The sequence below is a fragment of the Danio rerio genome, chromosome 25 (genome assembly GCF_049306965.1).
Source record: "Danio rerio strain Tuebingen ecotype United States chromosome 25, GRCz12tu, whole genome shotgun sequence".
NCBI lineage: Eukaryota > Metazoa > Chordata > Actinopteri > Cypriniformes > Danionidae > Danio > Danio rerio.
In genome coordinates this window covers 37,352,501-37,377,500 of record NC_133200.1, presented here as the reverse complement: position 1 = coordinate 37,377,500, position 25,000 = coordinate 37,352,501, and the positions used below count along the sequence as shown (strand labels likewise).

The window sequence follows — 25,000 nt, the reverse complement described above, 5'->3', positions numbered from 1 at the left end:
TTAAAAATCATTAAAACAGCTTAAAAATCATCGCTTTGTATTCCAGCTAAACTAAAAGAAATATAACTTTCTCCAAAAGAATAATTATATTAGGAAATACTGTGAAAATTCATACACATGCACACACACACATTAGGTACACCTGTCCAACTGCTCGTTAATGCAAATTTCTAGTCATCCAATCACATGGCAGCACCTCAATTCATGTAGGCATGGTCAAGATGATCTGCTGCAGTTCAAACCGAGAATCAGGACAGGAAGGAGATTTATATGACTTTGAATGTGGCATTGTTGTTGGTGCCAGGCTGGTCTGAGTATTTCAAAAACTGCTGATATACTGAGATTTTTAAGCATCTCTAGGGATCATTGAGAAGGGTCCGACAAAGAGGAAATATCCAGTGAGCGGCAGTTCTGTGAGCCCAAATGCCTTGTTGATGCCAGAGGAGAATGGCCAGACTGGTCAAACAAGCACTCGTTACAACCGTGGTTTGCAGAAGAGCATCTCTGAACACACAACATGTCCAACCTTGAGGCAAATGGGCTACAACAGCAGAAAACCACACCGGGTTCCACTCCTGTCAGCTGAGAACAGGAAACTGAGGCTACAATTCACACAGGCTCACCAAAACTGGACAATAGAAGATTGGAGAAACGTTGCCTGCTCTGATGAGTCTCCATTTCTGCCGACATTTGGATGGTTGGGTCAGAATTTGCCATCAACAACATGAAAGCATGGATCCATCCTGCCTTGTATCAATGGTTTAGGCTGGTGGTGGGGGTGTAATGGTGTGGGGGAGATTTTCTGTGCACACTTTGGGTCCATTAGTACCAACTGAGCATTGTGTCAACACCACAGCCTACCTGAGTATTGTTGCTGACCATGTCCATTCCTTTATGAGCACAGTGTCTCCATCTTCTGATGGCTACTTCTAGCAAGATAACGCACCATGTCATAAAGCGTGAATCATCTCAGACTAGTTTCTTTAACATGACAATGAGTTCACTGTACTCAAATGGCCTCCACAGTCACCAGATATCAATCCAATTGAGCACGTTTGGGACGTGGTGGAATGGGAGATTTGTTTTCACATTTACTTTTGACTTTTATTTAATGTACTCTTGCAAAAACCTAATTCTGCATTTGGTGTGACCCCCTCATAAAAAGCCTTTTATCGCCCCCTGTTGGTTGGGAGTACCCTTAACATGTATTAACTTGCTGTTTTGCATTTTTATGTGGACAAAGAATTTTTTAAATATGAAGGCCTCAAACTCGGTTTATAAAAATACCCGTGGACATGCCCTTAGTCTGATTGGAAATTGCAAGCTACAGATTTTTTCAATACATTCATTGATGTGCATCATGATTTTGCATCAGCAGATGATGTGATTGGATAACTGGACTAACCAGCATACCTTAATGATGATTAAAACTTGTCATCAAAACAATTTGGTTAAATGAATCCCAGAGCTGACTCACATCAAAACAATTCAGTTAAATGACTCCCAGAGCTGACCCGCATCAAAATGATTCAGTTAAATGACTCCCAGAGCTGACTCGCATCAAAATGATTTAGTTAAATGAATCCCAGAGCTGGCTCGCATCAAAACAATTCAGTTAAATGACTCCCAAAGTTCACTCAAAGTACATGTGAATCTTTGACTCTGACATAAGAAAAATAACATTTTAAAAATGACTTGAAATACTCTGAGCACAGTTTCATTCAGTAAACCACCTTTGTGTGTAAAGCTGCCATGTAGGTGAGGTAAAAACCACGTGATCTGCGCAGTGCGACTAGTCAACTTCAATGAAATGAAAAAAGTGGCATGGCAGATTATTAAAGTTGACTAGTCGGTGCAACCCCTAATATATATATATATATATACACACATATATATATATATATATATATATATATATATATATATATATATATATATATATATATATATATATATATATATATGGATGGATGGATGGATGGATGGATGGATGGATGGATAGATAGAGTCCATTTCTGGTAATTGCGTGCTTTTTATGATAATCTTTTAAATATTTTGCATCCGTTTTGTTTTGTATGTGGTTTATTTGTAAAGAATCCCTCACGTTGTTTTTTGAATTCATGAAATGGGCTAGATGTTGTAATACTATGGTAAAAACATGACTGGGGAACAAATAAATGAGGCAATCATAAATGTATGCATAAATGTTCAACAATGGTCGGACCTTTAACTATTACTACAATAACGACACAGACAAAACTAAATTGAAATCACAACAATCTTTGTGTGATCAGCGTTTGATTAATTAAATTAAACCGCGAGTGTGTGTAATAAAAAATGGTGTTTTCGATGAAACAGGTCAAACCTGTACAATAACTTCACTCATAGATCATAACCTCAGATCATAACCTCAGGGCTTCATAAATCATAGATTGACAAAGCAGACGGCAAGTTTATAGTCAGATTTCTTTGTGTCGGTTAGATTAAAGGAGGACTCATTTAATGTTTCAAATTTTTTGGGGGGGGGGGGGGGGGAAATAGTCTTATTCGTTGTTGTCATTTTCTCTCTCTCTCTCTCTCTCTCTCTCTCGTCTGTTCCTCAGGTTATTGTGGAGAAGGTTTCTGGGTCGCAGATTGTGGACATCGACAAGCGGAAGTATCTGGTCCCGTCTGACATCACAGTGGCCCAGTTCATGTGGATCATCAGAAAGCGGATTCTGCTGCCTTCTGAAAAAGCCATATTCCTATTCGTCGACAAAACTGTCCCTCAGTCCAGGTAAAATCTTCCTTTTCTCATTCTAATTCCATCAATCACAGCCAAAACTGAATTATTAGCCCTCCTGTATATTTTCCTTCAATTTCTGTTTAAAGGAGGGAAGAGTTTTTCAACACATTTCTAATCATAATAGTTTTAAGAACTCATTTCTAATCACTGATTTCTTTTATCCTTGCCATGATGACACACAATAATTGACTAGATATTTTTCATGATACTAGTATTCAGCTTAATGTGACATTTAAAGGCCTAATTACGTTAAAGTTTGAGTAATTAAGCAAGTCTTTTGCCCCTTTCACACATCACAGCAATAGTCCTGAAAGGGATCATGTGTGAACAGGCCCTTTTTGTAAATACCGGTTAATTAGTTTCAGCAATTTTCCGAAAAGTGAAGTTGTAACTTTACTGGTAATTTACCAGAATGTTGCTCTGGGTGAACGCAGAAAGACAACTGCCAGAAAGAGAGCATTTTTGCTTAGAACGCACTGACGTATCTACTCTGACCAATCAAAACATTCAGACGCATTCACATCCGTGCTGTTTATGAAAATAAAATTATTTGAATATTTTTCCAGACACATTTAACTGCCAAATACCATTTCTATCATGTTCTCACCACAAACAAACTGTTCCAGGGTGGGTTTGAAAGTGTCCAGGTGAACCACCTCCTCAAGGAGGTCTCAATATGCTATTTTGGTCTGCTTTTGGTTTGCACTCGAGTACGATTGCTGCATTCACACCTGCCCAAACCAACCGCATCAAGAAGGAAAACAAACTCCTAGTGCGATTCAACCGAACTAAATAAGGCAGGTGTGAAAGCATCCTATAATCCAAACTAAAACAGACCCAACCGCAAAAAGTACTGCGCCTTTTGGACTAATCCAGCTACCGTAGCCCGATGCGCTGTGCATTATGGGATGTGGAGGAAAAATATTTGTTGACCACTTTACCAACAGAGAGAGAGAGAGAGAGAGAGGAGATTACAAGGTCACAGTATAGCAGGATGAATTCACGCCTCCTCCTGAAGTGACATACGATGCGCCTTCGCCTTATGATTGCCTTAATACATTGTTTTCCAGCCACAGTCGCGCTTCATTATGGAAATGTATAGTTTGTCTAAAGTGATGTATACAAACTATATTTATACTATGAGCAGGGATACAATCAGCCACCGCAGTCGTCCCTCCATAGTAAAGAGCGACATTTTGTGTCTGCCGGTTTGTTTACTTGTGGAAGTTTCATTGGAATTTCCCACAGGGTAATTCTGACCAATTGATAAGCAGTTTAGGAAATACATTCAATAACATCTAGCCAATGAGTGATGTGGATTTTGTCACATGACTGCATTTTGGTTCTTTTCAACTGGATCGGACCAAAGCAATCAGTGTGGTGTGAAAACGACCCAAAGACGACAGAAAATGCTACAATGCATCATTTGTTGGTCCGGACCAAATGAACTGAACCACAGATATGAAAAAACCCTAAATAATCTTTTCTGATTTAACATTAGACCCCACCCTCCCCACCCCATAATATTCCATGTAAAGCACAGTTCGAATAACAAATCTCTACATACAACAACAACACTGATGAACTATATTGTTTAAATCTATATTGTTGACATCTCTAGCCAATGAGAATATGAGTTTGAGCATCTAAAGTGGCAGACCGGAAATGAAACGTGGCATCCAGCGAAGACCGAATCTTATTATAGAGGCCTTATACACTAGGCCTTTAAACATGCCATCAAATTTGCTCATCAGCACTCAGTTTGACTGGATCAACAACACAAGCTAGCTGTATGTGAGACTGCAGTTTGCATATGTTGTGATCTACATCATGTTGACTTCAGGAGGAGCTCAGAATGCTATTGTGGCATGTGCATATGCAAATATCAGATGTTTAATGGGCTTCCATAAAAACTGGTGCCGCAACACAATGAAACCGTGTGTGTTAAAATTGAAATTGAAAATAAAATTGCTGCTTTAAAGCGACGGTTCACTCAAAAATGGAAATTTCCAGATAGTTTACTTACTCACACACACAGACACACACACACACACACACACGTGACTTTCAATCATTCATCTTCCTTTACCTTAGTCCCTTTATTCATCAGGGGACACCACAGTGGAATGAACCACCAACTTATCCAGCCTATGTTTTACACAGCGGATGTCCTTCCAGCTGCAACCCAATACTGGGAAACACTCACTCACTCACTCACTCGCTCACTCATACACTACAGCCAATTTAGTGCATGCCTTTGGGCTGTGGGGGAAATTGGAGCACCTGGAGGAAACCCAACAGAAGGAGAACATGCAAACTCCACACAGAAATGCCTACTGACCCAACCAGGGCTCGAACCAGCAACCTTCTTGCAGTCAGGTGACAGTACTAACCACTGAGCCACCATGCCAGCACTATTGACAGCACAATTATAAAAAAATATTTCGTATAATTAACACTTCCAGAGCTTTTATGGGCACTTATAAAAGTCCAGTCTTGTTCCTCTCATATGCGGCATGCAAATAATCCAGGAAATAAAGCGCCAGGGTTTGCCGCTGTTTACTTCGACAGCACACATGATTGCAATGCTGATCTACTGGCTCCGCATTCTGAACACGCAGCATTCAGACTCAAACCTTATAGGGGTGTGACTGAGCGCTGATAAGGGAAAAATATGACATCTTGAATATCCTCCTGCAGTGACGCTTCAGGTCACACCTCACATCCTCCTGTAAATCCTGAATATCCCCTGTTTACCTTCACCTTCTCAAACACGCTCCTATTCTGTAGGTTCAAGGTTACAGCGTAAAGTGACTCAAGAACAAACATCACTGCTATAGACATTAGTGCTAATCCATTTGATTAATGTGAACCGGTTTCACAGGCACTTTTTCTTGATTTAAAATGGTACAAGTGAGACTCCCATACATTAAGATTTAACTTGTAATGTAATATGCTTTCCGCAAATATCTAAAATACAAAAAAAAATTTTGTAAACTTGATTAGAATTGATGTGGACTCCAAAACGTGATACAATATTTATTTACACTAAATAATCCAGTGCATATCACATTAAATTGACATCATTTCTCTCATGAGAAATATAAAATTTACTTGGTTATTAAAATAAAATCTAAATTGAACTTTAAATAAAAAAAAAAAAAAAAAAAATATATATATATATATATATATATATATATATATATATATATATATATATATAATTTAATAATAAATTTTATCAAATAAAAAAATGTTAAATTACGTTTTTTTTTTTACATTTTTTTATTTAAATTTAATTTAAAAAACATTGTATTTAATTTAAATTTAATAAATGTAAGTAAATTTATTAAATAAAAAATCTTAAGTAATTTTAGTCATTAAAAAAATCACTTAAATAAATTAATATGTAATATGTAAGTAATATGTAAAACCCATCCCGATATAACGAGGAAACGTAACAATTTTACGTATTGTTAGAAAAGTGCCAAATTCATACGATTTTGTTTGACAACATAAGAAATTTTAAAGGAGGGTCTCAAAACCCCTCATTGGTGGATGAGCAAATTCATACTAAAATGGCATTGTACAAATTATTACAAATTAGCCACTAAATCAAAAGGTTACGAATTGGCGTGGCAAAATAAACATACAATATTTGTTTTGTTAATTTATTTTTTAGACGCGTCCCAGCAGGCACACAATGTTATAAGACATTAATATTAGGTTCGATTTAGGTTGTGACGGCATGTGACCTAAATTTAATGTCTAGCCAGAGTCTAAAGACGACATTATTTTAATACCCAATAACGACCTCAAACGACAATGATATTTGGTTGATTTTAGGTTGTGTTGGAAAGTGACCAAAATCCAACATCGAGCTTACATCTTAAACCAATGTCATATTGATGTTAAATACTGACATTTATACGTAGAGTATGGCAACCAAAATCCAACGTCTGATAGACGTCATGGTGGTAACTTCGACACAACGTCAAGCTGCAACATCATTAGCCGTTGATTTTGGATTGGACATTGATGTCGGCCTGATATTGGGTTCTGGCATCAAGCTGATTTTCATTGCCAAACAAAATGCAATGTCCCCACAAAGTTGGGTATAACGTCAATTTGACGTCATGTTGACATCCTGTGCCTGCTGGGGTAATACTAATAAAAGCAGAATTAAAAAAACCTTGACCGAAGTTTAAATAAAACAGCGAAACACAAAAATAACTGTTTTTTTTTTTTAAATATGATGTTTTATAACTGATATTTATAGTTGTTTAATAATATTAATACTGTAAATTTACACCGATAACTGATATTTATAGTTGTATAATACTAATACTGTATATTTACACAGATAACTGATATTTATAGTTGTATAATAATACTAATACTGTATATTTATACCGATAACTGACATTTACAGTTGTATAATAATACTAATACTGTAAATTTACACCAATAACTGACATTTACAGTTGTATAATAATACTAATACTGTAAATTTACAATAATAACGGATATTTACAGTTGTATAATACTAATACTGCATATTTACACCGATAACTGATATTTACAGTTGCATAATAATACTGATATTGCGTATTTACACCGATAATTGATATTTACAGTTGTATAATAATACTAACACTGCGTATTTACACCGATAACTGATATTTACAGTTGTATAATAATACTAACACTGCATATTTACACAGATAACTGATATTTACAGTTGTATAATAATACTAATACTGCATATTTACACCGATAAATGATATTTATAGTTGTATAATAATACTAACACTGTATATTTACACAGATAACTGATATTTACAGTTGTATATTAATACTAATACTGCATATTTACACCGATAAATGATATTTATAGTTGTATAATAATACTAACACTGTATATTGACACAGATAACTGATATTTACAGTTGTATAATAATACTAACACTGTATATTTACACAGATAACTGATATTTATAGTTCTATAATAATACTAACACTGTATATTTACACAGATAACTGATATTTATAGTTGTGATATTAATACTGAAATGACACCTTAACAGTATAAAAAAGTAGTTTAAGCAGTAATTGTTTTGTTATGTATCTATGAAATGTAACTCATGAGCATAATTCGATGTCTATCTGAGCTTTTGAATCTGCACTCTTGTTTCAGTCTGACTATGGGGCAGCTCTACGAGAAAGAACAAGACGAGGACGGCTTTTTGTACGTGGCCTACAGTGGAGAAAACACGTTTGGATATTAATCTCCCGCATCTTCCTCCTCCTCCTCCTCCTCACTCGCGTTTCTTTTGGACTTGCTGGATTGCGAAAGCGGATCTGTGACATAATAATCACACACAGCAGACGTGTTTGTACTTCTGTCGTCACCCGTCATATTGTGCTCTCAAACATTAGATCCACAGCATTAGTGATTGTTTTCCCTCTTCTTTCGGTGAATGGTGTTGCAGTATTATCACAGACGCTTCTTAATAATGTCGACACGGAGAATATATATAGTCACTTTTAATGTTTTAATTTATCTGTATTCTTTTTCCCCTGTAAATTATGTATTTAAGATTACTGAAAGGTAAGGTAGCTGGATGACCTAACCAATAAAAACCGACACCAAAAAATTACATAATTGTTATTTATTGAGAAATACTCACCACTGTTCTCATTCAGACTCATTTTTCAGAGTTTAAACCAAAGGCTACAGAATACTCAAGACACGTCACTTGTATAGTTTTGATTGGGGAAAAGTTTAACGATCAATGGCTGTTTCTCAATATGCGTTCTTCAGCGGTCTTGCGTCCTCGTGTAAAGTCACCATCAGCTGCCTAAGTTCAGTTCCAAAAATCAAGACCGCAAGAACGGAGGACGGGTGAAACTTCCCGGATGTGTTCTCGATATCGAGGATGCACTGATGCGGACTTGAACACCGAACTCGATCTGGAAGTCCCAGAAGTCATTGCGACTGGAGGTGGGAATCGCAGCATTTTATTTAGATTTAATATTAAAGTTCAGAGATATCACTTATTTACTTCAGGAGTTTCCCTAAATGAAACAGTGAAAGTAAACATTACCATGGAAATCTTAATAAAAACACATTAAGGGTGTTAATTTGCTGAAATTCGTATATAAAAAAGATTTTATTTATATTGTGCAGTGTATATTTATCATGTTTTTATGCAGAGTATGTATTTTGAAAAGGGGAAAAACAGTAAATCGTTGTATGAATGCTGTAATTTTTAAACCATTTTCCGTTAAAAACGCGTGAAGGTCATGTGACTATCAAGAAGGACGCAGCATCTCATTACTTACAGGACGCATTCTCTGTTCTCGTGGTCTCCCGAGTTCGTTCTTCCGAGGACACCTGGCAAGACCGGTCTCTGCGTTCTTGGAATTGAGAAACAGCCAATATGTTGAATGAAGCCCCGCCTTCTAGTACAGGAGCCAATCATCGATCGCTATAGACTGGTGGTTCTCCAGAGGAGGGGCTCGGCCCAGACGTGAGTTTCTATAAATTCAAACGTTTTAGAAATGAAATTAAATAGACAGTTGTTTAATTTTATTGGCGATTTCTACTATCAAATTTAATCGTAAGCTTGACAGGAATATTTGGAGAATTTGATGTTTCCCCATTTAAACAGAAATGCCCGAGCGTATTGCCCGAGAAACATTTCAAAGATGGCCACCGAGTGAAATGACTTGCCTTGAGGGCACACCTGCCAACACTTCTGTTTTTCCTGGGAGTCTCCCGTATTTCAGACACATCTCCCGCCCATCTCCTGTATTTTGTTATCTCCCGGAAAACTTCTGGAATTCCACCCGCAACCCCTATCAACACCCTCACCACCCCTCAGCTTTTTTGGTACAGTCCCCATGCACACCAAACCCAACACACAACCATCTTCATACCCCCAAACCAAAATTTAGGAAAGCCCTAACTATTAAATACAATAAATACATTATTTTTAATACAATAATTTTTTTAATTTATGTGTAGTTTATTTTATAAATGTTTTATTTCCTAGTTTGGAATGTTATGAAATCCACTTAATGATATATATGTATGTATGTATGTATGTGTATATATATATATATATATATATATATATATATATATATATATATATATATATATATATATACATACATACATATACATTTTTACACAACACTTCTGTCTGGTTCTTGAATCTGATTGGCTGATATCTGTGATATATATAAGTAATATCAGCACCCGTACAGCCTCTTTACCCTTGTGTATTACTCCGACCACATACAGCCAGCAGAAGGCAGACGCTACAGATCTTAAGTTTAAAATATGCTTGCTCAGCTGTTTAACTGTCAGCTTATGATCTGAATCCAAGGCGGAAGAAAGTAGTTCCTCATACAAAAGGGTTTTTGAGACTCTCCATGTTTGATTTTTTTATATACACAATTATGCCGTCAAACTGTTGTATAAACGCAATATCACGCTCGTAGCAGTGCGATATGGCTGTATATCACCGATATATAGCCATATCGCACTGCTACTCGTCTGATATTGCTCTCTCTCTCTCTCTCTCTCTCTCTATATATATATATATATATATATATATATATATATATATATATATATATATTTTGGCTGAAAATTTGCTTCAGTCCTTTTGCTCGAAGATGACTAAATTATATTTACCAAAAGAGAGAAAGGCAGTGAATGTGAATACATTTATTAAACCTTCAGTGGTTGAAGCTCCAGTGTTGGCTTGGCCATTCCTCTATTGAAACAGCAGCAGTTGTCGGGGCCCGCGGGGCCACTGAGGGAAGGCCTGCAGACGCAGCTGTGTCCAGGCCAGCTGATACGACCCTGCCGCCTGCTTATAGTCCCAGTACGTCTTCCAGTCCTTTCCACTTGAGCAAGAACAGAGAAGCGAACACATCCATCAGACACAACAGATACACAAACAACACCTGCACGCTGTAGGAGAGCAGAGCTCAGCGGGAGACATCACGTTACTCTTTCAGACACACACTCCAAACGCCTCAGCACAACTATCACAACAGTCAGAAGATTTATATGTGAAAGTAGCGCAGCGTCAAAAACAAAACGGATAGCAATGCCATCACTTCCACTTTCACAGTGGTCTTTTTCAGCTGGTGAACATTGAAAGCCAACCAGAATCCCTCCAGATTAAATAAGCTCAAGGATTTAAAGTGACATGACAAAAGACAACTATTTTTTTTTAATTCAGTCACTAAAACTTCCATTCGCCTATTTATATGAGCATTTTGGAATATGAAACATAAATGATCAATTTAGAACATGTGCATGTGGATAAACTTTTTACCCAATAAAGAAAAAACGTGCATAAATTATGATGGAAACGCATTTACTGAATAAATTCCAACACGCGCATCAAAAAAATTAATGTGATTTTAACAAAATATGCGATGACAAAAAATGGAAGCGACACGTTAATGGATAAAGAAGCAGACCGATTGCATTTTGAAACATCTGAAATATAGTTTTAGTCATTCTGAAATCCTTCCATCATCACATTGGCTCACCAGTTCTGTAAAGACATGGATGAGTGAGTTTGGTGTGGAGGAATTTGACTGTCCTGCACAGAGTCCTGACCTCAACCCAATTAAGTCCAACGTCAGTGCCAGACTTCTAGAAGAATGGTCAAAAATTCCCATAAACAAACCCACTTCTAAACTTTGCGGAAAGCCTTCTCAGAAGAGAACAAGCTGTGTGAGATGCTAAGGGTGGGATAAATCTACAGATTAAGACTGGGGTGTCATTAAGATTTGTGTGCATGCAAAGGCAGACATCCCAAATACAGTGTATGTCACAATATAGAAAAGTCTACCACAACTTCCATTTCATGCCACCTTTACAGGCCCGTAGCCAGCCTGGTGGAAGGGGTGGTTCTTTTCTCAAAAAGTGGACCTTTTAGCATTTATACGCCTCAGTTTCTAACTATGAGATTTAAATACTGCATTTTAGGGACTTTTTTTGCAGGATTATCTAGTCAGATGTCATCATAACCACACTTTTTGATGTACTAAAAATATTTCCTAAAACATTGCAATAAAAAAATTAAAACGACTAATTTTTAAAATACTAATTTCTAAAAAAAATTATTAAAACATAATAACAATAATAATAATACAATAATAATGAATTCTTCAGAATTTTTCTAGCCTTTTTGGTAAAAAAAAGTACATTTGAAAATTCCTAGATATCAACAAAAGCCAAAATATATTCAAATTAATTTAAAATGGTCAGCATCTGGTGCTTCACACCTTTTTATTGCTCATTTATATTTCAGAAATAAGATCCAAAATTTAGAATAAAAGTCACCTGAAATGTTTTCTCTCTTTAAAAACAATACAGTAGTGACAGAAGACCTCTCCTACATCGGACTACAGTCCCACCGGTGCAACAGCCGACAGAGGATTCCGTTTGGTCTTAAAGCCTTTTTATTTTGATTATTTATGATGGCATAGCAGTCAAAATAGGACAAATGAGCTCATGTATGGGACAAATTCTGGACCTTTGTCAGTGAGGGGTGGCTCTTTTCGATGGATGTCGCATCAAAGATTCAAATGTGACCACTCAGTGGGTTATGTCATGTGACTCGTGTCACATCATTGTGGCTTTGACGCTCTATGGCAGGGGTCACCAATCCTGGTCCTGGAGGGCCGGTGTCCCTGCAGGGTTTAGCTCCCACTTGCCTCAACACACCTGCCTGGGTGTTTCAAGTATACCTAGTAAGACATTGATTAGCTTGATCAGGTGTGTTTGATTAGGGTTGTAGCAAAAATCTGCAGGACACCGGCCCTCCAGGAACAAGTTTGGTGACCACTGATTTATGGGATTCGAATTACTGGCCAGAGTTATTTAAAATTACACTTTATTACAATATATATTGAATCTAAATATATTATATTACTTGTATAATAAATATATAATATTAAACTACATAAAATAATTAAAAGGACAAATTCTGGACCTTTTGGCCGTGCCACCCAAACCACCTCTGGCTATACGGGCATGCTTTAAGTAAGCTAGACCACATGTGAAATGTTTTCTCCTGCTTTCTCCTTTTTAAAGACATTAGACTGGTTAGTTCAGCAATTTCACTTTAAAGGTTCCATGAAGTGCTTTGAAATGTGCAATCTTTATTCGATGTTTGACGTTGTTTCAACTGAAACATTAAAACAGGGCGGGGCATATAGTAGCTCCTCCCCCTCATTAAAAAACAGCCAATAGCGTTGAGTTTTTCCCCACAGCTCTGCCAGTGAGAGTGGTTGAGCTCAAGCGCATCCAATGAAAAGCTATTGAGAGGGGCAGGGCATGTCAGATACCCGAGAGCACTTGATTGGTCAGAAGATTTGATGAGAAACTGAAGTATGAGGCGACGCCAAAAAAAAAACATTGATCTAAATAGGCGAAAGCGACAAACTACATGATGTTTATGTCAGGTTTATATCTACTAAATGCAAATTATGTCACTGTTTTGTGCCACACTAGTTTATAGATCCTTAAGACTAACATAGTGATACAAACAACTAAAAAACGTTATTTTAATTTTACGAGACCTAACACATAAAACCGAAGTCATCTATAATTCCAGGTCGTATTGTCGGAGCAATGCTGAAATTCTCTGCTAATGAGATTGTGAAAGTGGACGCAGGCTGATGGAGATGTATTCTGGGACCTCACTGGATGGATCATTGTTCTTGAGTCTGTCAGCGGCGTAACCGGAGCTGGACGCGGGGCAGGATCGCTTTAAAGATACCAGACCTCCGAACAGAAGAACACTGTTCCCTCAGGTCATCACCTAACAAAGATCTACTGTTCAATAATCGCGCTGCCTCACCAGAATAAAACACAAAACATATCAAAAAATGGCAAAAACAGAATCAAACACAGCACTGAATCTGATCAACACAACGCAAGAATTGAGCCTAGGGTTAGTTTTTACTTCAGTTTTCTCCTTTTCTGATCAACGATGTCATCTAATCTACAATGTCATAATGTTTTGTAACAACTGTTAGCTAAGCATGAAGGAATCGCTTTTTACACCTAGAGGGCTTTATAATGATCGAGTTTGCAACCACATGATGCTCAAAAGGAGAAAGAGGGAGGGAATCACTTCAGGAGACCAAGAACTGATTATTAGGACACCATGATTGACATGACCTGTTGGGGGGAATTTGGCCAGGACCAGTGTTGGAGAGTAACTCGTCATATGTAACGGCGTTACGTAATTTAATTACAATATACAGTTACTGGGAAATATGTGTAATTAAATTACAGTTGCTTATGAAAATGTTAAAATTACAAATGGGATTACATCTAAAAAATTCTCTTTATAAATCTGGGATAAGCAACTCCTCCTCAATCTGTGCACGTCACAGGCTAATACAATGCAAGGTAGTGCATAGAGCTCATTGGTCCAAAAGCAGGCTAGCTCGCATCAATCCGTCTATAGACCCTGAGTGCGACAGGTGTCATTCTGGTACAGCTACTTTATTCCATTTGTTTTGGTCCTGTCCTTCCCTGCTTTCTTTTTGGAGACAAATATTTCTCTCGCTATCAGCTATTACCACTGTTGATATCCCACCATGTCCAATTATTGGTTTATTTGGGGTTCTTCCGCCCGACCCAGGCCCGAATTAAGGACTCAGGGGCCCCTGGGCACATTGTCTTGTAAGGCCCCCTACCTGGCCGCACCCCTATAGTTGAATTAAAAAAATAAGAATGGGGTATATGCCGAAGCATGCTAATAGGACTTTTAATTTGCCAGTAATCTGGGTTAAGCGCTTCCGGCGAATTGAATGCCAATGCAAAATCAGGTGCGTTTAAGTCAGCGATCTCCACTAGCTGAGTGATATCCGATTTAAAGTGGGTCTCATATTGTACAAGAAGCAGTGCATTAAATTACATTTCCCCCGCCATGTCTTTATAATATGAGCATTTATTTTACCCCAGTATATTCAATGGAGCTTCTGCGTTAGCCTGCCGATTCTGACGGGCGCGTGCGAGTAAACAGCTTTTTGTCTCGTTTTACACTTAAGCAACTAAATAAATGCTACAGTTCATTTAACTGAATGTATTTTAATGACATAACAACATCGATGCTGTATAAGGAACCTTATAAAATGGAAAAAAGTTCACAATAACAGGTCACCGGAAGTGTGTCAGCATGGGTACAGCACTAGCTCGGCATATACCCTATTACATCTAAAAATTCTCATTAAAAATCTGGGATAAGTAACTCCTCCTCAATCTGTGCACGTCACAGGCTAATACAATGCAAGGTAGTGCATAGAGCTCATTGGTCCAAGAGCAGGCTAGCTCGCATCAATCCGTCTATAGACCCTGAGTGCGACAGGTGTCATTCTGGTACAGCTACTTTATTCCATTTGTTTTGGTCCTGTCCTTCCCTGCTTTCTTTTTAGAGACAAATATTTCTCTCGCTATCAGCCATTACCACTGTTGATATCCCACCATGTCCAATTATTGGTTTATTTGGGGTTCTTCCGCCCGACTACACTCTACCCTCTCATTTTGTAGACTTTGAGGCCTTCTTACCTCTTCTGGCTAGGCGATTGATTCTTCTGAACTGGAAGAGCCCTCACCCTCCTTCTCACTCTTGTTGGATAAGAAATGTTCTTTATTTTATGAAATTAGAAAACATTAGGTACTCTCTTCACTGAACTAGCACTATTTTTATTAAATTGTGGGAACCCCTTCCCAAATATGTCCAGACTCTTCAGCTCGACCCTGCTCCTTCTGTCCTCACCTCCTAATGCCCAGCTTTTAAGGGAAACTATTTCTGGTCAACACATTGTAGACTTGTTTTTTATGTATATAAGATTGCACTAGTGTTGTTGTTTTTATTATTTATTTTTAATAAAATTATTTTATTCTATTATCTATTTATTTTTATTATTTTATTTTTATTTATTATTATTATTTATTTACTTTTATTATTATTATTTGCTCAGAATACTCTTCAGTGTATTTGCTTATTGTTACATGTTTATGTCTTTGTAAATGTTTTGTAATGTTTCACAATGTATAAATAAAACATAAAAAAAAAAATCTGGGATAAGTTGAATAATATTAATCTGTTGCTTTGCCTGTTTTTGACGATGCCTTCTGCTAATTTTAATAAATGTCAAATCAGACCATGTAAAGCTGAATAAAGAAACTGAATGTCATTGATATTAAAATAGCACTGCTGAGAATGTATAATGACGCTAAAGGAAACAATAGAAGCTGAGCGCTGAACATTTTGTTTGCAAAAACAAAGACTCATCACAATGAAAACCGCACAAGAAACGCCTGAAATGAGGTAACATACAACACTTGAGCAAACTGATTTGGGATCTGTACACTTAATCAATCAAAGTCTGACATCACTGGATAACCTGTCACACACTCAACAACAGCAGGTGTGTCAATGATGCAACGAATTAGCATCAGCGCTAATGTTTCCAACTGACGTGTTTTAACATGCCACTCATGCCAGAACAATAGCGCACATAACAAGACGGCAATCTGATACAACTCTATATATATTCCACATCTAAATAATAGAAATAGCCTTAAAGCAATGAAGCGCTTGTCATTCAATATCATCACTAACCGCACAATAGAGGACGGCTTCAATGTAAACACGGCTCCTGTAACAAACAACAGGGCATTCTGAACAGTTTAGAGTGGCATTGTCATTGCGTTCAGGCTATTGTGTTATGTATAACGAAGCACATAGCTGGTGTTAATGAAAACCCAGTTCATCTGAGACATGCTTTATGCGTTTGGTACGTTTGTGAAGTGAATTGTACTGTTTCAATGAGCTGAAAGTGACCTAAGGTGAGCTAATTATTGTGAAGTTATTGGTTTTCAATAGTGAACTGATTTTTGTACCCCTACCCGTTCCCCTTAGCCCTTGCAACCTAGGGTTAAGGGGAAGGGCTTCAAAATTGACCCTTAAGAATCGCACACATCATCATATGTCCTCGCAATCTCTGCTTCATATGAGCTCAGATGATGGCGACTGCTGTAGTGATTCCAGTTGTGCTATTTTTTGTTTTTTTTTATCTTCAGGAATTCACTGAAACCCAACAAACACACAACGTTGCCTTAACGTAGCGACCTACGTTTACCATTTAAAAACAATTATAACAGAAGTCATATAAGCTAGCATGCTTAAAAACTGTTGAACGCACCGCACACCATTTTATTAGCATTCTCACATATTACTAGCATGTTCTAGCACAGAGGTGTGCAAACTCGGTCCTGGAGGGCCGGTGTCCAGCAAAGTTTAATTCCAACCCCAATCAGACACACCTGGACAAGTTAATCAAGCTAGACTTTCTAGAAGCATCCATGCAGGTGTGTTGAGGCAAGCTGGAGCTAAAATCGGCAGGACACCGGCCCTCCAGGACCGAGTTTGGACACCCCTGTTCTAGCACATTGCTAACATTTATTAACACTCTGCTAATGTTAAACATGTTGCTAGCATGTTTAAAGGTTAGTACTGTATATTTTAGCATGTCGCAATCATGTTTAACATGTCTCCACTATGTTTTGATGTGTTTCTAGCATGATTTAACTTGATGCTTACAACATTTTAGCATTTAAAGTTGTGTTCTCGTTTAGCATTCCTCTGACAAGTCATTCTGACCAACAGAAAGATGCTTCGTTTAGCACATGGACCTGACTTGAGCTGTACTTTATATGTTCCCTGCTGAAAATCCAGCTTAAACCAGCCTAGGCTGGTTGGCTGGTTTTAGCTGGTCGACCAGTCTGGTTTTAGAGGGGTTTTGGCAACTTCCAGGCTGGTTTCCAGCCATTTCCAGCCTGGTCTTAGCTGGTCAGGCTGGGAAATGTCCAGCTAAAACCAGCTTGACCAGCCTAGCCAGGCTGGGAGCCCAGCCAAAACCAGCTATGTCCAGCTTAAACCAGGACGGTCAACCTAAGACCAGGCTGGAAATGGCTGAAAACCAACCTGGAAGTGGTCAAAACCCCTCTAAAACCAGGCTGATCAACCAGCCAACCATCCTAGGCTGGTTTAAGCTGGATTTTTCAGCAGGGTACTGCGTTATTGACAACAAAATTTGGCTGCAAAACATCATTGTCAAAACTAAATATCGCTAATGTTAGCTATTCCACTCACCGGAGGGTTTCTGGAAGCTCAGCGTCTTCAGTGGCCGCCACCACTTTCAGAAACGAATGAAAGAGCTCCACCTTACAGATTAAAGATCTATACATGGAGAAACATGAAACAATAAGCATGAGCTGTGAATGTGTTACAATAACACTGCTAGTGCACCATATTAGCCAGGTTTCCGGACATGAATGCTAATCTGAGAGTCATGTTTACCTGGCTTGTGGTGTGCCCAAAGCTTTTTTAGTGACTCCCTGTTTATAGCCGTTAGCGGTGACATCTAGAGGCTGCTGGGAAACCGCACACCAGCTGATGGCTGCAATGACATTTACACATCTGTTAGGTCAGAAATGCAACAGAAAACAACAGAAAAAAACATCATATATGCAAAGGCAATCATTGAAAGCAGTCGTGTTTTTCTATTTTTATGGTCCATATAAAAGCCAGACCTTTTACGCGGGCTATCTAAAGAGTTAATGATGATCAACAGTAGAATTACACATCTGACCTCTTCCCAACAGGGAAAACCACCAACAATCAACAATGCGTGATTATATGCTGTCAAGGCTTTGCAATCAAAAAATAAAAGTTATAATGGAAGTCAAACTGGCAACGAATAATAACGAAAGGGTAGGCCACTAGAACAATACACGAGGGTTAAATAGACCATGTATTTGCAGACATTAAACATTGAATGAGGGCAAACTGAGCCCTTGATTAAAACTAACTTTCAAGATTAAAAAACTCAAGACTGTTGAATTCAATTTAATTTTATTATTATTCAAGAATTCACACTTAGCTGATGATTGATAATAAAGCTATCACGGGAGAAAGCCCTGAGCTTATAAGATCCTCGAGCCCTGGGCTCCTTCCCGTTGCAAGGCGAGAGAGGAGTTTGAGCTCAGGTAGATCTCGATGACTCCCCCTCTTGCTTGTTGTAGCTAAGTGTCAGATATGGATACTGAAAGGTGTACTCAGAGTTTAGCTAAGGTATTTGGATTAATTGTTTCAAGTGCTTGTTTTTGAACTGTGGGAGGAAACCGGAGGACCCGGGGAAAACCCACGCGACCACGGGGAGAACGAGCAAACTCCGCACAGAAATGCAGCCTGGTTTGGAAAGGAATTAAACCAGGGGCATTCTTGCTGTGAGGCAACAGCGCTAATCGCTGGCCACCGTGACGCCCGTTTGAAAGGGAGGAAAGTAGGGATGGGGGTGGGGGGGTTTCTTCAAGACGAAGATATTGAGATGAGAAAAGTCTGGTTATTTATAGTGAGTTAAGGATCGCCTGATAGGATAATTAGTCATTAGCTAAAGTTGGAACAGCTGTGAACAATCATGAGCACGTGGTCCTCTCGAAATTTGTTTATAAATAAACTTCACTAAGTTGTGTGCACTTGTGAAGATTACAGTGCATCCGGAAAGTATTGATAGCGCGTCACTTTCCACATTTGTTTATGTGACAGCCTTATTCCAAAATGGATTAAATTCATTTATTCCCTCAAAATTCTTCACACAAGTTTTTGAAATTGTTGTAAATTTATTCAAAATAAAGCTGAAAAATCTGATGTACGTCAGTATTCACAGCATTAGGTGTGAAGCTCTAAATTGAGCTCAGGTTCATTCTGTTTCCACTAATCATTCTTGAGATGTTTCAGCAGCTGCCTTGGAGTTCACCTGTGCTCAATTCAGCTGATTAGACGTGATTTGCAAAGGCAAACACCTGCCTATATAAGAGCCCAGGGTTGACAGTGCATGTCAAAGCAAAAAAACCAAGCATTGTCTCGAGGCACAAGGCTGGGGAAGGTTACAGAAACATTTCTGCTGCTCTGAAAATTCCAATGAGCACAGCGACCTCCATCATCCGTAAGTGGAAGATGTTTAACCACCAGGACTCTTCCGTTGGGCATCTAAGCTGAGTGATCGGGGAAGAAGGGCCTAAGTAAGGGAGGTGATCAATAACCCGATGGTCACTCTGTCTGAGCTCCAGTGTTCTTCTGTGGAGAGAGGAGAACCTTACAGAAGGACAACCATCTGTGCAGCAATCCACCAATCAGGCCTGTATGGTAGAGTGGCCAGACGGACGACGCTCCCCACCTGAAGGACTCTCAGACCATAAGAAACAAAATTCTCTGGTCTGATGACACTCAAATTGAACTCTTTGGAGTGAATGCCAGGCGTTACGTTTGGAGAAAAGCAGGCAGCGCTCATCACCAGGCTAATATACCATCTCTACAGTGAAGCATGGTGGTGGCAGCATCATGCTGTGGGGATGTTCTTCAGCAGCAGGAACTGGAAGACTAGTCAGGATAGAGGGAAAGATGAATGCAGCAATGTACAGAGACATCCTGAATCAAAACTTGCTTCAGAGTGCTCTTGACCACAGACTTGGGCGACGCTTCATCTTCCAGCAGGACAATTACCCAAAGCCAAAATAACAATAGAGCGGCTTTAGAACAACTCGGTGAATGTCCTTGAGTGGCCCAGCCAGAGCCCAGACCTAAATCCTATTGAACATCTCTGGAGAGATCTAAAAATGGCTGCACACTGTAGCTTCCCATCCAACCTGATAGAGCTTGAGAGGTACTGCAAAGAGGAATGGGCAAAAACTCCCAAAGACAGGTGTGCCAAGCTTGTGGCATCATATTCACAAAGACTTGAGGCTGTAATCACTGCCAAAGGTGCATCAACAAAGTATTGAGCAAAGGCTGTGAATGCTGATGTTTTTAATCAATTTTTATTACATTTGCAACAATTTCAAAAACTCTTTTTTTCACATGGTTATTATGGGGGATTGTGTGAAGAATGTTGAGGAAATTAATTGAATCTATTTTGGAATAAGGCTGTCACATAAAAACGTGGAGAAAGTGAAGTGCTATGAATACTCTCCAGATGCACTGTATATGTGTATATACAACATCTGTAAGAGTCATAATATATGTATTTTTAATAATAAATGCTATTAATATTATTAACTTTTTGGGTAAATATTAATTTCATGCTTAATTTTCCTCTTAAAAGCTCCCCTATTTACAGATGCATCCGCACACAGAACACAAGGCCAGGATTGTTGAATTATTAAATAGTTTTTGGCACAGTCAGCACAGGATCCAAGAGTCAGGGTTATTAGCGTAAACTGAAACTAAAACCCCAGAACACACCTTTTATTACTTGAAATAAAGCAACTTTAGTTTCAATAAGCAAAACTAAAATAAGTATGAATCTCACTTTTAGTGTCCTTTTAGCAAGTTTTCTGTGTTCATTGAACTGTTCATTCTCATTTAAAAGCTTTTTTTGATTAGATTATACAAAAGGTACACAATTTGAGATGATACAAACACAAAGAAGATGAAACAATAACAAAAATACCAAAAACAACAACAATACAGTCAAATTAGAAAAAGGAAAGAGATTAAATAGAAGATTAGAAAAAGAAAAAAATGAAAAAGGAGGAAAAGAAATAATAGAAGAAGAAAAGGAAAATAATAAATAAAGGAAGTGGAAACAAATTGCAACAGACAAAATAGTGAGAATGTTAAAAGAAAAAACATTACTATAATAATGATAATAAACAGATAGTAAAAACTTATTGTTTTATGTAAAAAAATAATTTAGAAAATACTATGATCAAATATTATTATAATTATTAATATTATTATAATTATAATAATAATTATTATTATTATTATTATTATTATTAATAATAATAATAATAATATTAATAATAATGATATTAATAATAATAATGATGATGATTAATAATAATAATAATGATGATAATAATAATAATGATGATAATAATAATAATAATAATAATAATGATAATAATATTAATAATAATGATATTAATAATAATAATGATGATGATTAATAATAATAATAATAATAATAATGATGATAATAATAATAATAATGATAATAATATTAATAATAATAATAATAATGATGATGATAATAATAATAATGATGATAATAATACTAATAATAATAATAATGATGATAATAATAATAAAAATAATAATAATAATGATGATGGTAATAATAATAATAATAATAATGATGATGACGATAATAATGATAATAATAATTAATAATAATAATAATAATAAATCAACAACAGCTTTAACAATAGATTGAGGTGATGGAAGGTGGTCTTGACTAACAGTGATGTTGCTGAAATCTGACTGAAAGGCTGTAATGTGATTTTAACATTGTTTTTAATTTGCCTCTGTCATTTGCAAACACTCATGAGATTGTAGTTCTTTTACTCAGATACTTCTTCAAATCGCATTTAGTCAATGAAAAATCAACGAAAAGGTGTGTGCCACTAATGATCTCTGAATACTGCAGCTGAATTAACAACAACACAACATTGCAGATGAATGAATGTGTGTTTGTGCGCTCACCTGCTCCGCATGGAGATATTCGGCCCTGCGAGTGTGTGTGTTTGGATTCGGTGTGTGTGTGGTTGTGAGGAAACTCCAGGCTGGACTGAAGAAGCTCCGGATCATGGAAGGAGAAACCAGACGGCAAATCCTTCACATGGGAACAACTACAAGAGAGGAAAAATGTTTTATTAAGTATTTTAATGGAGTTTAATGCAGTAAAAACAGTTACATGGCTGATTTTACATTAGAACTTTTATCTTTGCATATACTTTTACTTTTTTTCTAATATAAAAATGCAATAAAATAAAATGCATGAAAAAATAAATTGATATATGATTATTTGTTTATTTATTTATTCTTTCATTCATTCTTTTATTCATTCATTTATTCAATTATTTATTGATCAGTTATTTATATTTTTTTCAATTCAATTATTTATTTATTCATTCATTATTCATTTATTTATTTATTTATTCATTCATTTATTTGTTGATTTATTTATATATTAATTTATTTATTTGTTCATTTTTTATTTATTTATTTATTCATTAATTAATTCATTTATTTATTTGTTCATTTATTTATTTATTTACTCATTTATTTATTTATTAACTCATTCAGTCGTTTGTTTGTTTGTTTGTTTGTTTGTTCGTTCACTCATTTATTTTTATATTTATTTATTTATTCATTTTTTATTTATTTGTTCAATTGTTATTTATTTATTTATTCATTTATTTGTTTGTTCATTTATTTATTTATTCACTTATTTATTTATTCACTCATTCAGTCGTGTGTTTGTTTGTTTGTTAGTTTATTCGTTCGTTTATTTATTTATTTATTCATTTGTTTATTTATTTATTTATTCATTTATTTGTTTATTTATTTATTCACTTATTCAGTCGTTTGTTTTTTCGTTCATTCATTCATTTATTTACTTGTTTATATATTAATTGATTTATTTATTCATTTATTTGTTTATTTATTTACTCAATCAGTCGTTTCTTTGTTTGTCTGTTTGTTTGTTCGTTCCTTTATTTATTTATTCATTTATTTATTTATTCATTTATTTGTTTATTTATTTATTTCGATTGATTAATTTTTAATTTTAGCAACCTCTTATTCTTCAAAAGCGTCCAAATTTTGGCTTAAAAGGCTAATTTCAAACCGAGGCTGCCTGGAGCTGCAGCATGTGGAAAACATCTATTAAAATGGTGGTTTATAAGGTCATTTCTGGCTTTTTGGCCAAAACTACTAATAAAAGTGTCCATTAATGAGAATCAGAGTGAAGTGGAAAAACTAACCAAATCTGGAAAACACAAAACTCTTTCCACAACACCTAAAACAAGACGCAAAACTCCAGAAAACACACATCACTCTCTGGTAAAGCTTTTAAAGACAAACTCCTGCAGTCTGCTGAGAATAAACACACACTAATAGTAGAGGTGACAACAATCCTATTATTATTTCTACAATGATAACTAAATGCTGGTTTTGGAACAATTCATCCAAAGGGGCTGATTCATTTAGAAACAAATGACCGCTCATGATTCATCAAAAAAAAATGTAATCAGGAATGAATGGATTTTTTAACTGATGCTAAAGGCCACGTTTGACTCATATTTAAAGAATTAAAAGACTTAATTTATTTCAGATTTTTAGGGATTTTAAGAATTGAGTCAATTGATTCAAATTGCTTGCTGAATCATTGAAATAATAACTAGAATAGTAACTTACCAATTTTACAAACTTACAATACAATTTGACTGATGTAATCCTTATTTAGTAGGGCTGTGTGAATGCAAAAGTTCTGGATTGCTAGTTCTGGAATTGATGAACTTGATTCCTCTTTTTTTTTTGCGACTCTTTTTTATTCTTTTTACTCAAACTCCCATTAGTATTAAAATAAAGTGATTCAATGGAATGAAACTGCCAACTTATCCAGCATGTTTTACGCAGCAGATGGCCTTTCAGCTGCAACCCAGTACTGGTAAACACCCATACACACTCATACACTATGGCCAATTTAGTTTATTCAAGTCCCCTACAGTGCATGTGTTTGGACTGTAGGGGAAACCAGAGCACCAAGAAGAAACCGTGGGAACAAAAGGAGAACATGCAAACTCCACACAGAAATGCCTACAGGCCCAGCCAGGGCTCGAACCAGCGACCACTGAGCCACCATGTCGCCAAAAGTGTAATTTAGAACAGCGCTCATTTTCCGAAGCGCAAAAAGTAATCAGAGAACAGGAAAAGGGGCATTACTTTGATCATTTTAATATAGCATCGTATAATATTGAGAGTTCATTTTAACCGGTTGAGAATTCATGTCTTAATACACGACATGCCACAACATGTCATTAAAAGGATCCTTTCCGTGTTAAAAGAAGTTTTTTTTTGTCTTAATCATCTGCGATGTGCAAAATTTCTCATTTAGAATCAGCTTCTATTTCTGAGACGATGTAGCTGAACAACAGCATAAAGTACTACGACAATGATCGCCTCACGTACTGATTATGGGCTTTATTCAGTGATTTTTTATTTTTTTTAAAGATTTATTTTTGGCCTTTTTTATTAGATAGGACAGTATTGAGACAGGAAGCGAAGTGGGAGAGAGAAAGAGGGGGTA

General features: G+C 36.5%; 2 protein-coding genes across 4 annotated transcripts in view; one reads left to right on the top strand and one right to left on the bottom strand.

Moving 5' to 3' along the window:
- Positions 1–8,445, top strand: part of gabarapl2 (GABA(A) receptor-associated protein like 2) — a 9,519-nt gene extending 1,074 nt beyond the window's left edge. Inside the window, 2 exon segments of the mRNA NM_205723.1 lie at positions 2,604–2,776; positions 7,983–8,445. Of these exon segments, the coding sequence (NP_991286.1) occupies positions 2,604–2,776; positions 7,983–8,073 (264 nt within the window). The 3' untranslated portion in view covers positions 8,074–8,445.
- adat1 (adenosine deaminase tRNA specific 1) overlaps positions 8,444–25,000 on the bottom strand; it is a 25,436-nt gene continuing 8,879 nt past the window's right edge. Inside the window, exons 6-11 of one of the 3 annotated variants that reach the window (XR_012399999.1) lie at positions 22,393–22,538; positions 18,205–18,304; positions 17,998–18,084; positions 10,536–10,708; positions 9,131–9,326; positions 8,444–8,863 (exon numbers count right to left, since the gene is read on the bottom strand). Coding sequence is in view for 2 of the 3 variants with exons in the window: in XM_073942374.1 (XP_073798475.1) it covers positions 10,576–10,708; positions 17,998–18,084; positions 18,205–18,304; positions 22,393–22,538 (466 nt within the window). In the remaining variant the exon portion in view is untranslated. 3 annotated transcript variants of the gene reach the window in all.